This window comes from Diabrotica virgifera, chromosome 3 (assembly GCF_917563875.1).
Source record: "Diabrotica virgifera virgifera chromosome 3, PGI_DIABVI_V3a".
Lineage (NCBI taxonomy): Eukaryota > Metazoa > Arthropoda > Insecta > Coleoptera > Chrysomelidae > Diabrotica > Diabrotica virgifera.
The window spans coordinates 167,594,809-167,610,251 of NC_065445.1; the positions used below are offsets into that span (position 1 = coordinate 167,594,809).

The 15,443-nt window shown below is 30.6% G+C and overlaps 1 protein-coding gene across 1 annotated transcript; it reads right to left on the bottom strand.

Annotated features, from left to right (window-relative positions):
• Positions 1 to 2,201: 2,201 nt before the first annotated feature.
• Positions 2,202 to 14,916, bottom strand: LOC126881381 (uncharacterized). The gene is made up of 2 exons (XM_050645621.1): positions 14,626 to 14,916; positions 2,202 to 2,518 (listed from the first exon to the last, which is right to left on the bottom strand). The coding sequence occupies exons 1-2, from the start codon at positions 14,647 to 14,649 to the stop codon at positions 2,297 to 2,299; spliced, it is 246 nt and encodes an 81-aa protein (XP_050501578.1). The 5' UTR covers positions 14,650 to 14,916; the 3' UTR covers positions 2,202 to 2,296.
• Between the last annotated feature and the right edge of the window lie 527 nt (positions 14,917 to 15,443).

Sequence of the window (15,443 nt, forward strand, 5' to 3'; positions counted from 1 at the left end):
ACAGTTTGCTATTAGATTTGAAAAGTGTGTAAAAATTCCGAGACATTATTCAGGAAAATAATATTTAATAGGATATGATTGTTTTAATGATATACAAATTAATTTTTTGTATTATTCATCTTTGCGGTTATCCTGCCAAGTTTTAAACGGTTTTAGATTAGTGTTTTTTAAGCATACTCGACATGGCATGACTCAGAAAATTGTGGTGATATGGATATGTTTGTATAACACCCTGAAATAATTTTACAGACACACAATTTAATTTTTTTTATACGAAATAACTATACAACCATCCTGCCTCTTTGAAAATAGATTTATATTAACCTTCTTCAGATATGTGCGAAATGGCATGACTTAGAAAATCGTGTAATTTTCCACGAATTTTCTTACACATTTTTTAACTATATATAGTAAAAAAGGTGTAACTAAACATCCTGCCATTCTGAATAATGTCTACTGAAATTATTTATTTTATAACAAAATTTATTTTATGACTTAGAAAATCACGGAACCAGAGAGAAAATTTTATACAGAATTTTCCAAGAAACAAGTGAAGTTAAACATTAGGTGACGTCATGCCAACATTTTTTTGGTCAGTTTGAAATTTTGAAATAAATATGATTAATTTATTAAGTTGGCAGGACTTAGAAAATTATGAAAATTTCATTATTTTCATTACATGTTTGTATATCTTTATACTCCCTTAGTCCTTTTGCAACCGTCCTGCCCAAAAAATTTTCTTCATAAAATAGATAGTATCCTGTTATTCTATGGATATGGCAGGACTTAAAAATTCATCGCAACTCCCAATTTTTTTTTTCATGGAAAATCTAATTTTCACAGGAAAATGTCACAGGAAACCAGTGGGTTTTTCCACAAATTGTAAGTAACTTCTCTAACCTTCCTTTATTGCAAAGGGCAGGACTTAGAAAATCGTGGTTGAACTTCTGTTAATATCTCCCGGTTTATCTCGATCGCTGGATAACTTGATTTGACGTCGGTCGTTCGCCCTTTTTCACATAGATGGCGCTATGGTATTACGCTTGACGTTTTAGAAAATTAATATTTTTTATGTAATTATGTTTATTTATTTACAATCTACATCATTAAAAGAGTATTAAGTAAATTTGTTCCATGTTTTTGGGCATGAAGAAGAGACTTCCAATGATGTCTCATCTTATTCTATGTATGTTAAAGTTTTAAAATAGGTGCCGAGGCCAGGTTTTATCTAGTTAATTAATTAATATTTATTAATTAATATTTCAATGTTCTTTTTTGTTGGATAATTTCTTATTTTATCAAGTTTCTTGCTTACCTTCTGGCAATTGAGTTAATTCCTAGCTTTTTTATCTACGGCTCGACTGGATCAATTTGATGTTGGGTTTTTTCAACATCAAGGAATAATTTTTTACTGTTTTTGAATTTCGGAAGCTAGGAATAACTAAGGGCACTTTTCACTAATTTACTTTACTAGAATAATACAAACTTGTGGTATTGCAGTAATTTATGTGGGATCGGACACAAGCCCTACTTTCCCGTTTTTTATATTCTTTTTATTACATCTAACAAAACCTTGGCAACAAACTTTTTTTGTTTTGAATATTGCGCCTTTGTGTAAACTTTGAATCATAGAACATAAAAACATAGAAAAAACTTTGTGAAATGTACACAAGGCGCAAACCACTAAATAAGATATTGAAATAAAGTATAGTTTAACTAAACATTAGTATTGGGAATTTATTTCTCAAACACTGATGATGACTGGTAATCCAGTCGAAAACTAGTCATGTGATTGTGATGTAGCCCTTTTGAGGGATTTTAAATATACCGTTTATAAAGGATTTTACTGTTTTTTGTATTACATGGTATACAGCCAACTACAGGAAAACTTTTTCCTTGTGTTTTTTTTTTATTTTTTTATTTTTTTGTGGAATTTATGGCTTTGGTGAGAACCAATTAGCTTTAAAATTGTTAGACATATATATTTTTAACAAAACGAGTAAATAAAAATATTATAAAATAGAAATTTGATTTAAATTCATATTTAAATCTATATTGTGAAATTTTTTCTCTACGCGCGACTACTTACGTTACAGAAGTGAGCGCGACTGCTCCCGGGTTAATACAATATTTTTTAATTTATCACATACCATAATTCTTAGAGTATTAACAACAATATCAAATAAATAGAAATAAATGCCTTAAAATTACAAAAACATTTTAATATACAATAAAAATAAATAAAATATACAAATTTATAGAGTCCACATGTAAAATTAGGTATTTTAATTATAAGTTAGCGGCCACCGCCACCGCCACCGCCTCCGCCACCGCCACAGACACCCCCACCGCCACCGCCTCCACCGCCACCTTTACCCCCACCGCCACCGCCGCCTCCTCCAACGCCACCGCCACCGCCGCCACCGCCGCTGCCTCCACCGCCACCGCCTCCCCCAGGTACGGGTGCAGGTGCTGCAGATATAGTTTGGATTATCAAAAGGACGACGCAGAGGAGTGTCTAGAACAAAAAACAAATGTTTAACTACCACTTTATGGAGATATTACTATATAGGTGTATAACCTATATTGTTTTGTTCTATGTATACAGGGTGGGGCAAAGAAAAGAGTCCACCTCGATATTTGGCAGTAGTTATTGGATTTTAAGGAAATGCCGAAACAGGTCGATTTTTATTTTTAAATTCCAATTTTTTGGCATATATTTCATACTAGTGACGTCATCCATCTGAGCATGATGACGTAATCGATGATTTTTTTTAAATGAAAATAGGGCTCGTGCTAGCTAATTTGAAAAATTATTTAGTTTTCTATTCAGTAAAATAACCATTTACATAATTATCTATACAAGGTGTCAAAAAAAAAAAATAAATTAAATTATTTGACAAAAAAAATGTATTTGAAAATACATTTATTGCTGTTCAAATGGTAAATTAAATGTTCAAACTTTCAAGCAGCAGGTGGTTGGCGGGAGCTGGCTTGAACATTGAATTTAATCAAAAACGAATGTTTATTTGTGAAATAAACACGTTTTTCTGTTTTCGGGCAACAGTAAAATCTATTTTGAATTAAATAAATGACATATCATTTTTATTTTTTTTGTTAAATAATTTAATTAAAGAAATGTTTTAGACATCCTGTATAAATAATTATATAAATGTTTATAATACTTATTCTAAAAGAAGAAATAAAAGGATTTTTTAACAAACAGCTTCAAATTAATATTATGCCCACAACAGTTAAAAAAATAGGCGAGAATACATGCTTAATAGAACTAGGAAGTGAAGAAGAAAAACACGCGATCATGACAAAAAATACAAATTAAAAAATAGGAGAAAGAATATTCATCAATGGTGATTTGACCAAAGAAGAGAAAAAAAACAGATACATCTAAGTAATTTTGCAAAACACGAAAAAGAGAAAGGAAAAGACGTCAAAGTTGGATATAACAAGGTCTTAGTAAATCAAGGAGAATGGAGGTGAAACAAATTAAAAAGGGAACTAGAGATACCGCCAAGAAACTATGAACGAAATGTCAATAGAACGAAAAACACAAATCCAACAAACTGAAAAGAGAACAAAGGACGGATACTCAGGATAACGACCCGGCAATGGATAATGACAACGAAGAAGTATCAAAAATGAATAAAATATAAAATGCAAACCCCAAAAAAACGGAATGCAGAATGGAATGCACCTGGAATGTCAGAGGAATAAATGGCAAGGAAATGGAGATTCTAGAACAATGTACAAACCAAAAGTTTACAGCAGTAACTATTACGGAGACGAAGAAAAAAGGCCGGGGCATGCAATGGATCGGAGACGGTAATTTGTTAATATATGCATTAGTAGATGAAAATAAAAGGGCCCAATCAGGAGTAGCATGCCTTATTCGCAAAAATAACGTAGAGAAGTTGAAAAACTTGGAATGTATAAACGAGAGAATTCTAAAAGTAACAATAGATATAAGTACAGAAAATACAGCTACGATTGTAATAATAATATATGCACCAGAAGAAGATGATAAAGCCGAAGCAAAGAATCAGTTTTGGACACAACTAAAAGAGACAATTGACGATTATGAAGGAATGTTGATAATGCTGGAAAATTATAACGCCAGAGTGGGAAAAGATCATAAAAAATGGCAGGGAGCAATAGGTATACATGGGGAAAATGCACTAAATACCAATGGAAAGAAACTACTACAGTTCTGCATCGATAACGATTTGACTATAAACAATACATTTTTCGAGCACAAGTGGATCGACAAAATATCAAGAGAAGTACCCACACGAAACGAACGCTCAATAATAGACTATGATAACACATAGGTATTGTAAGAAACAAATTAGAGATGTAAGAGTCAAAATAAGTTTTGAGGCAGGCACTGACCATTACCTAGTATAAACTAGAATTAGAATGTATCCAATGCTAAATAATAAGGGTGGAGACAGAGGAGGTGTCACAACAGAACGAATAAAGAGGTTTTAAGCTGCGAGATCCACAAATAAGGATAAGATATGTGGAAGAAACGGAAAAGAAAATAATACAAAACTGTAACAGGGAGGAACACAAGATGAATTTAGACGATAAATGGAATGAATTCAATAATTCAATATAGGGGAGTGCAATTAGAACGAAAAGATACAATGTTTCGGAAAAAATCAAACAAGGTTATATTTTTCTAAAACTTTTTTGTTAGTTTATAAATATGTTAAAGTAAAAAGTTCTACTCACAAATTTCGCCGCTAATTGTTTATTAATTGTTTAAACAATAACAATTATTTTGTATAAATAATGTTAAGAATATGGGTGAATCCAACATTTTATTTTGATAAAAAATATTTTTATTTAAGTTTTGATTACGCTGAACCCGAATCTGACATTACAATTTGCAAATTCAAAATGGCAGATCCAAAATGCGGATTTTCTTAAAAGAACCTAAAAAAGAACATTTTTCTAAAACATTTATTGTCTTTATTTTTAACAGGTTGTTGAATCTGAATTAAAGATGAAAAATTTAAATTTGAAAATGGCGGATCCAAAATGGCGGATATTTAAATGAAAAACAAGTAGAATCCAATCAATCAAATATGGAATTTCATTCTGAAAAAAAGATAAACAAATAGTTTTCACAATAATATTAAAAATTAAAATGTATTGGAAAGAATATTAAAAAAAAATAAATTTTCGATTAGAAGGATATAATTACATATTGGAACATAGTTTTTAATTCCAAACAACTTTTCTTTATAAAAATTTTCGATTTTGTGAAATATAAAGGTACTTTACTCTTGAGTGAAATTCATATTTTTTTACATACCTCGTACAAAATTAACAAAATTTGATACTTGATGATTGTATCTTATGTTATATACGATGCAGAGTATTTTATAAAGAATAACTTTTTTCGGTCGGTCTTGACGGTCCAGTTAGCTGGGGCTCAGTCGATCGACAAGTTTAGTGGATTTGCGATTTGCGGTCGCTGGTTCGAGCCTCAGCTAGGTCATGAAATTTATAAAAAGGCCAACGCCGTAGTATAAAACTCAATAGAGTCTACGGCTTGGTCTGGAATAAACTGGCGTCTGATCGGCCTATGGAGGAGCGGTACGGGAAGGGATAAGGGCTTCCGGCTTGGTGATACTCCTCCATAGATCCCTACCGAAGGGCGTTGACGCCTAAGAACGGTGTATACATACATACTTTTTTTCGTAAAACTAATATTAAAAAAGTTATCAATAGGTTCCAAGTTACTCAGACATACTGTATAAGAGCTAAAAAAAAAATTTTTTGTTGAACATTTATTATTGTTGAAGCTTATTAATAAATGTATTTTAGGTAAGTTTTACAGAAAAAACTTTTGATCACTCTGTATATACATTTTTTCAGCTGGTAATTTTCGGTTTTTGTATTACATTTTTGTTATCTTTCTTAGTTTTCTCAAAAATAAATTTTTTATTTCATTTTTAAACTAAAATAATTTAGTTTCTCTTTAAGACTACATCCCAAGCTTTAAAAAAATAGCAAAGAAATTGTATTAGATTTATTCAAACTTGAGTAATACCGTATTAAAGTGGTGGGAATTCTGTAAAACTACGAAGTTTTCAAAAATTACATTTTTTGAGACATCGTATTAATTGCTGGAAATACTAAATATAGCCTGGAAAACTAAAAAGATTCCATCGGAGTGGAATATTGCAACAATTTTGCCAATACATAAGAAAGGAGATACTACGGTTTGTGAAAATTATAGAGGAATATCTCTATTATGCGCAGGACTAAAAATATACGAAATAATAATAGAAAGTAAATTACGTAAGATGATAGAACCTAGACTAGCAGATGCACAAAGTGGATTTAGACCAGCGCACAGTGTACAAGACCACAATTTTACTTTGCAACAAATAATTGAAAAAGCTCTAGTCAAAAATGAAGAAATCCATTTAGCATTCTTAGATATGAAAAAGGCGTTTGATATGGTGGACAGGGCAGGAATCTGGAAGAGCCTAGAAAACAAGAATGTAGATGAAAAACTGTTAAAGGTGGTATGTAGTATGTATGAAAATACCAATAACCAAGTAAGAACAAGAAACAGAACTTCAAAAATAACGATTGAGTCAGACAGGGTGGTGTATTGCGTCCATTATTGTTTATAAGCGTGATGGACGAAGTAATAAAAGCTTGCTGGCCAAAAACAAAAAAATATATTGCAGGATACAGAAATATGCAAGTAGTCAAAGTGTGTATTTGCAGATGATATAGTGCTTAAAGTAAAAACAGGAAAAGACCTTCAAGAAAACATGACAATGTGGACAGAAGAATTAAAACCATACAACTTAAGAGTAAACACCGAGAAAACTAAAGTAATGGTAGTAACAAAAAACAACACAAAAATAATCATCAACGTTGAAGGAAATATAATCGAACAGATAGAAGTATTCAAGTACTTAGGGATAAGTTTGAATAACAAAGGGACACAAGAAGACGAGATTGGCGCCAGAATAAACTCAGCAACTAGATTATATCATACACTAAACAAAAACTTCTTAAACACAAAAGATATAACTACAAAAACTAAAATGATCGGATACAAAACAGTGTATCAACCTGTATTAATCTACGAGGCAGAAAACTGGGTACTTGACGAAAGACAAACAATTTAACTGCAAGCAAGTGAAATGAAATACTTGAGGAAAGTGCTGAGAGTTAGAAGAACAGATAGAAGAAGAAACATAGACATTAGACGAGAACTAGGAACGAAATCACTAAAGGTAAAAGCACAAGAACAGAAACTGAAATGGTGGGGACACATGATCAGAATGAACGAAACTAGGCAGGTAAACAAGATATGGGAGGCGAGAACAATAGGGAAAAATCATAGAGGACGACCAAGAAAAACATGGAACAAAAGCATCAATGAGATTCTCGAAGAAAGAGGGAAGATATGTAGTGAGGCGAAGGAACTAGCTAGATACAGAAAAGAGTGGGGTAAATTTGTAGACAAGATTTAAGAAAGCGTGTACACCTCGACATCTACGGGTATAAGAGGTTTTCGATTATGTATGTATTATACTACTGAATAGATAATTAAATACCCTTTCAAATGAGGTACCACGCGACCCTATTCCTATTTAAAAAATAATCGATTACGTCATCACACTCGGATGGATGACGTCACTAGTGTGAAGTATAGGCCAAAAAATTGTAATTCAAAAATAAAAATCGACCTGTTTAGGCATTTCCTTAAAATCTAATAACTACTGCCAAATGTACTCTTTTCTTTGGCCCATGTACCCTATATGTATTGCATATACTTTATTATGTACTCTGAGTTCGCAGAATCTTACCCGACAGGCTTTTCTAAATGCTTGGTACTACAATTAATTGTGTTATCTAATTGCAACTGAGCGACCTTTGGGACTGTGCTAATAAAAGTAGTTTATTATACCACAAAAAAAAACGAAGCATTTAACAATCTAAAAATTACTGGCCGCTATTTATCAACGGCAAACTCTTGGAGAAATCAATATAAAAGGCGTGGATATTGAAATTCCTACTGCGCCATGGTTTTTATTAAAATTTTAGCAACTTTTTATATTATACTCCATTAAAATGTTACATTTTTTAAGCCATACCTTGCATTTGTTAGAGGAGTCAATTTTATTTCTTTAATGTGTAGGGGGGATCAGTAGAAGCTTAAGTTCAAGTGGTCGCCACCCTTGTCCCCCGGCCGCCATCTTGGAAATGGGGTGCAAAGGGGTTTTGCGCTATATCTCGTAAACTACCAACCCTACGGAAAATCTAATTAAACAGAAAGTGTAGCAAATTAAATTATCTACAATTTTGTGTCCATTACTTTTTATTGTCAAGTTTCCAACAAAAAAGATATAAACAAAAATATGCAAAAAAAATTTAACAAGTTTCCTTTTGGAGGTTATAAGTTTTTTTCAGTTCATTTTAAAATAAAATAACATAATAGCAATTTTGTAGAGTGTTTTTCAGCGAAAAATTTTCACTATAAAGTTGTTTAATTCTATTTATTTATATAGGTTTAACAGCGCTCCAAACTTGACCAGATTCTCGAATGCTCATAGGGATACAATAAAAAAAAAGTTAGGCTTACTTTTCTATCTATACATATTTTTTATTTATCGAATTTATTATGATTTTAACATTCCTATTCTATTATTAATCTGTTTTTGACCTTTCTCCCCACTATAAAACTTATAACCCTAAGCATAGGTATATAGAAAAGGCCCAAGAAGTTGTTTGCCGGTTCAGCAATTTTTAATATCAAAATCATAAAGTATGATCAAAATTAGCCTTTCACCACACTGTGATCGAGATACAAGCGTTTTTTGGGATGTGCCGCTTGTCTATGAAGTAACATAACTTTTTTCCTATTGTATATTTTGACTTAAAATTTTTCCAAAAACTTCTTCATGAATTATATTTTATTGTTGTGTTGGTTAAAATTATAAACTAAAAAATTTGTCCCTCAACTTTTTTAAGTAAACATGAAACTAACGAAATATAATGACAAAATGTTTAAAAACTAACAACTCCTTTTTTAATGTGTTTAAACATTTTGGACAAATTCCATTGTTATTTACATACTTCAAAGATGACACAGTAAAATTTTCAAAAGGAAATATTTACAGCGACCAAGGATACAGCGAGGTAAATTTGAAAAATCATCAAAACTGATTTTCGGCATTTTTGTATAAAATTTGATTTTTGAACATGTTCCACCAAATCTAGATAAAAATAAACTTCATATTCGGATTCAGCGACCTCGAAAACATAAAAATAGACCAAAATTGACCATTCACCTTAAATTTGATTTTCGCGGTCGTAATGCACAATTTAGAACAAAAAAGTCCTATAACATTTTTTTCTAAAGTTAACCGTTTCCAAGAAAAAAAAATACATTGTTCTCCATAGAAGTGAATTTTTATTTACATAAATTTGAATGACATGGCAACGTAGCCTAGAAGAACTTGCTGTGACTGTGAAAATTTAACCTAGTAACCCCTTGTTTATTTACTTTGAGGTGTGATTTTTGGGATTGACATCGTTGGTACCTATCTGCAAAATAATGGATATGGGTTTGGTTGATATTTACATTACTTTACCTACGGGATGCAACTGACCTACAAACCTACTTTTTTAATCTTTAGATTTTTTATTTGCGCGCTGTTGCCAGATTTCAATTTGCATATCAAAATGTATTTTCGTTTTTTTGTCAAACGGATCAATTTAGAAAAAAATTTTATAAGACATTTTTGCTCTACATTATGCCTTCTACCTATACCTTTAAGGAACGCACTATTTTCGGGGAGAAAAGTATTTTTTTATTGTATTCCTATGAGAATTTGAGAATCTGGTCAAGATTGGAGCGCTGTAAAACCTAGACAATAAATAAAATTAAACAACTTTATAGTGAAAATCTCTATGATGTTATTTTATTGTGAAATGAACGGAAAAAAATTTGTAACCTCCAAAAGGAAACTTCTTACAAAATTTTCTCATATTTTTGTGTATAACTTTGTTGGTCACTTGACGATAAAAAGTAATAGATATAAAATTGTAGAAAATTTAATTTGCTACATTTTATGTTTAAATGAAATTTTCTGTAGTATTGCTAGTTTAGGAGATACAGCGCAAAGCCCTTTGCACCCCTTTTTCCAATATGGCGGCCGGGGAACAAGGGTGGCGACCCCAAAATCTTGAACTTAGGCTTCTACTGAACCCCCTACACATTAAAAAAAATAAAATTGACTCCTCTAAGAAAGGCAACCTAAATGTAACATTTTAATGGACTAATATTCATTTTAATATTGTGAAAAAACTCAGCAATGTCCAACACACGACTTTCTTAAAATTATTTTAACATTTTTCTAAAAGAGATTTTCTAATTACAAAAATATTTATAAACAAAAAGGTTATTGCAAATCAAACTGTAAAGTAGCATTCATTTTTTTAACCTGTTTATAATTCGACGCTGCCAAGGCAAAACGGCATAAACGCCAAAATGGCCAGTTTTGAGGTAGATGCACGAAAAAATAGGACTTTAATTTCCGCACCAGACAGTCACCGCGGCATAACCGAAAACAAAGTGAAATAGGTGTAATATTGGTTTAAAGTTTTTATAAACGCCAGTCTAGTCACGCACGTGAAGGTCGACGTGAACAATAATTGACACAACCGCAGTGCCCATAAGATTTTCATTGTGTACAGTTCGGTGCAGTAATAATAGTAAAGGTATGTATTTTTACAATTTTTATGGATAAGTAATATGATATTACTTACCTCTGCAATATTTTCAATTTGTATTGATTTTTGAAGCGTAAACACCTTGAATTTCTTTAAAAACTATGAGGCGTTTATGTCAAAACCAAATATTTACATCGTGGTTGACACAAGCGCCATTCCTCAATGGTATTCTTATGCAGGTTTCTTTTTTAAAAATTGCGCAAATAAAAAGTTTATTTTAAAATGTTTTATTATAACTTTGTACTAGTGTGATGAACAATTATTTTTGTACTACAGCATATACCTAGTTCAAATCAATTTTATATAGCTAAAAATGGCGATCGATTTTTGGCGTTTATGCCATAGTATTTTAGCAGAAGTAAAAAATAATGGTCTTACTAAATGAAAATAAGTCATATACCGAAGTAGCACAAAATGATATACAGACTGGCAATAATTCCCCTATATTCCCCTTAGAGGTTTATGACATTTATAATGCCAACATTGCAGAAGCTTTTAGCAATAACATTATCATCTTTGAGGAACCACCAGACGTTGCAGCAGAAGAATAAATATTTAGTCACGATCTCACATCATGTTTCAACTTAGCAACAGAATTGATTATTAAACCAGAGTATCATGCAGAATATTTATCTCTAAAAATGAACAACATAGTTCCAGATCAACTGGATGAAACAGATGTAGAAGATGAAACGGAGTGAATTTTTTTTAAATTGTTTAAAAGTTAAAAGTTGTTAAATATTTTTCTGTTATTTTTCTGTTTTTTTTACTAACTTTTATTTTGAACTATATAAAAGAAGTAAATCTTATGTTATTTTTGTGAATAATTATTTTTTATTTGTTTTAGAAATTAAAAAATAACTATTTTTATGTACCTCTGATTTTTGTGTTTTCTTAGGTTTTAAGTTGTTCTTTGAAAGTGTTTTTTGAGTTTTATTTTTATACCAATTTTTGTATAGCTCTTCTATTTGAATATTATTTATTTTTAAGTATTTCATCCTAGCACCAAAAACATGTTTAAAGAATTTAGAGTTTTGTTTTTAACTTAGAATGTATTTTTGATTAATAAAAAATAAAACCAATCAAAAATCTTCGTAATTTCATAATTTTTCTTGTTGGCATAAACGACAATTTTTAATTTTCGTTTTTTTTTCATTAATGGCATATATCCTTTTTAAGCGCCATTTCGGTTAACCTTACAACAATGCGATCGACGCAAACGCCAGAGGTAAGTTTGGCATATTCACCAATGTTATATATTGATTGGACACAAGCGCCATTTTCTAGTTTTTAATTTATTTCACATAGTATTTTCAGCCACATTAATGTTTACAAAATGTTAAAATTTGAAAAAAAAATCACCAATTTTTTTGAGTCAGTTTGCAGATAAGCAGAATTGGTAAAAATAAAAATAATCAGTTTTTTGTGTTTCCTGAAAAATCAGGTTAATGTCGTTTATGCCGTTTGGCGTGACAGCGTCGAATTATTAAAATAAACAATAAAAATATTGATAACACCTTTCACAATATAAGTTTATATATAATGTAGTTACTATACGATACGTGCAGAAGAAGGGCCCGATCGTTAGAGTAGTTTTAGAGAAAAAAGCTCATTTTCAAATGGCTGTACAGTTGTTTTGTTAATACCTACTTATAAGGGATTTTTTGACCTCATTCTCTTCGTAGAGTCTCAAGCTTTCATATTTTTAAAAAAACTTTTTCATTCATAGTAAATAATTTATGCAGAATGAATTACCATTTTTCACCTTGAAAACAATTAAATTATTATCTGCGCCGTTTTAACCCCCACAAAAAGAAAGCAAAATACACCATGAGAAAGGATATGAAAAAATACATCTTAAAAAAAAGAAGTTTCTACGACTCATGAAACCAAAGATACTTTGTTTTTGATTCACAGATTAATAACTGTTTTAGTAAAAAAAGGTAGTTTCATATCCACAAGTTTACCGAAGATTTTCCATGTCAACCTATTCATTAATTATTCATTTATAACAATTTTTAAAGAGATTATAACAACAATTCTTTTTTGGCTTCAAAAAAACTTATTTGATAATTTGGGTTATTTTAAGACGAAAGTTAATTATTTATCTCATATTTTTTTAACTCGATGTCCAACCTATTGAAAAATAACACCGAAAAATGCTAAAACGGGCGTTTTGGGGCATTTTAAATAATATATTTGCATTTTACGCTTAAAGTAATCATTTTACAAAAAATAAAACAGTATATTTCTTATTAAAATAACATATTACTAAAAAAAGTGATTTCGAAGCAAAAAAAGTGAATGTAAGCAAAGGAATTTAATAAATATTTATCTTATAGGTACTAGATATACGCGTAGAAATAATATTTGAAGATTTATATTAATGTAAACTTGAAGAAAAACACCATAACTTGTTTCATTTAATTTCTATAATAGGCCTTAATCCTGCGTACCAAAAAAAGTTTATTAATAGCAAGCTAAAAATTTGTTAATAGCTTAACTGTGTCTAGTCGGACAAACTTTAATGTACGGTAACACTGGAAAAAAGGAGGTTTTAATTGTGGAACAAGTTACAGGATTCCAACGTTAGGCTACGAAAACGTCTTATGTATTTTGTTGGACATAATTTCTAATTGATTTGTTACCCTTTCGTCAAACTCTTATGCAAAAATCAAACTGCTATTTATCACCAACATAATTCCTGCCATTTAACCTATTCTATGTGTCGGACTTATTAAAATACCCAACATATTTTTCGGGCAAACATTTTTTCATATTATATTATATAAAACTTGCTATTGAATAAACTTAAAAACAATCTGGTAGTTTTCACAATCATAAACTTGTCAGGATGACACGTTCCACAATTAAAACTTTCCCTGTCCCAGTGTTCCCATGCATCAAAATTTGTCCGACTAACCACCGTTAAGCTATTAACAAATTTTCAGTTTGCTATTATAAACTTTTTTTTGGTACGTGGGATCCAAGATTATATTGCAGACGGACCCCTCATTTTGAAGTAATCTTCAAAATAAAAAAATTATAGACACTGACACGATTTTAAGTAATTATTCGTTGAATAGTAATTTAGCAATAAACTTAAAATGAAGAGTACCTTGTAAGTAGATAAATTATTCTTTTTTTATAAATTTGGGAGATGTACCAATGAAAGTATAAAAAATACAAATATCTAGAAACCTGGATTTCAGAAAATAATGACCAAACAACAGAAATAAAGACCGGAATAGAAACAGCAAGAAATGCGTTTGACAAATTCTCTTCATAAAGCCCTTAGATTAGAACCTAGTAAGAGTTCTGCTGAGATATTTATATTAGGTGTTTTCGATACTACAATATGGACTTAAAAGCTGGACTGAAACAAGGACACATCGACAAGCTACATTCATTTAAATCGTTGTGTTACAGAAGGATGCTTTGAATAGTATGGACACAGAGGAGAAAGAATACGGAAGTATTACGAGAAACACAATAGGAAATGTACATTATCTAGGACACGTAATGAGGGGAGAGCCATATGCAATGCTAAAATTGGTAATACAGGGAAAAATAAGTCCAAGAAAGAGTATGTGAGAAAGGAAGTTGTAATGGTTGAAAAATATAAAGGAATGGTTTAAATTCAGTTCAATAGAACTTTTCAGAGCCGCGCAGCGGTAGATATAGTAAAGATATTGATGATGATATCCAACCTTTGATTAGGCACTTAAAGAAGAAGACTAAATAGATAAATTTAATAAAAAGAAAGAATGCAGCATTGAATAAATGTTATTATTTTGATATTTATTTTATCAGACATTAAACGAACAAACTTACCGCTATTGTAGACGCAACCCTCATCTTCAGATTTTAACTAACCTTCACAATAAACAAAATATAATATACAGTAGGGCAAATAGGCAAATTATTCTGCTTATATACGAAATAATATATGAAATAATAATCTACATGGGATTATTATGACGTAGACGATGTTGATACTTTTTTTTAAATAAAGCCTGGATTTTACGCCCCGATATGATGAAATGATGGTTTTTTTGTGATGTAGCTAAATATCTTTTTCGTGTATAAGACTGATATGGTTGTTTGTAATAGTTTATTTGGGAAATAATCGACAACTATTGAAATAGGTTTATTTCGACCTTTTGACTTCCTTTCGGAATTCGATATCAAAATACAAAACATTATTAATTTAAACAAATGTTGTTTTATTTTGCTTGGTGAAAAAAATTCTTTTAATAATTAAATTTTATTTGACTCATTCAAATTGACAATTCATAAATATTAGGTAGAATAGAATAGAAATATGCTTTATTGTCATGAAATATTTAACAATTTTCTAGACAAAGCTTACAAGAATCATAAATAAGAACAATAACAAATACAATTTACTAGAATTACACAAATCGTCAATATAAATAAAACATAACAAAGTGCAAATTGCAAAATTAAAAAAAAATGCAAATTGCGTAATCTCCCTTTTTGCACGATTGATCATTTTTGACTGTTTACCGTGACAGATTTTACGTCAGTAGGTGACATTTACTAGCAACTCGACGGTAAGTAATCCAACTCGACGGTAAGTACTCCAACTCGACGGTAAGTAATTCACTTACCGTCGAGTTAAAAAATCT

Coding starts and splice junctions, on each gene's coding strand:
- LOC126881381 (XM_050645621.1), bottom strand. CDS start 14,649: ATGAGGGTTGCGTCTACAATAGCG. Junction 2,519..14,625: donor GGGTTGCGTCTACAATAGCG/GTAAGTTTGTTC, acceptor TTTTTGTTCTAG/ACACTCCTCTGCGTCGTCCT.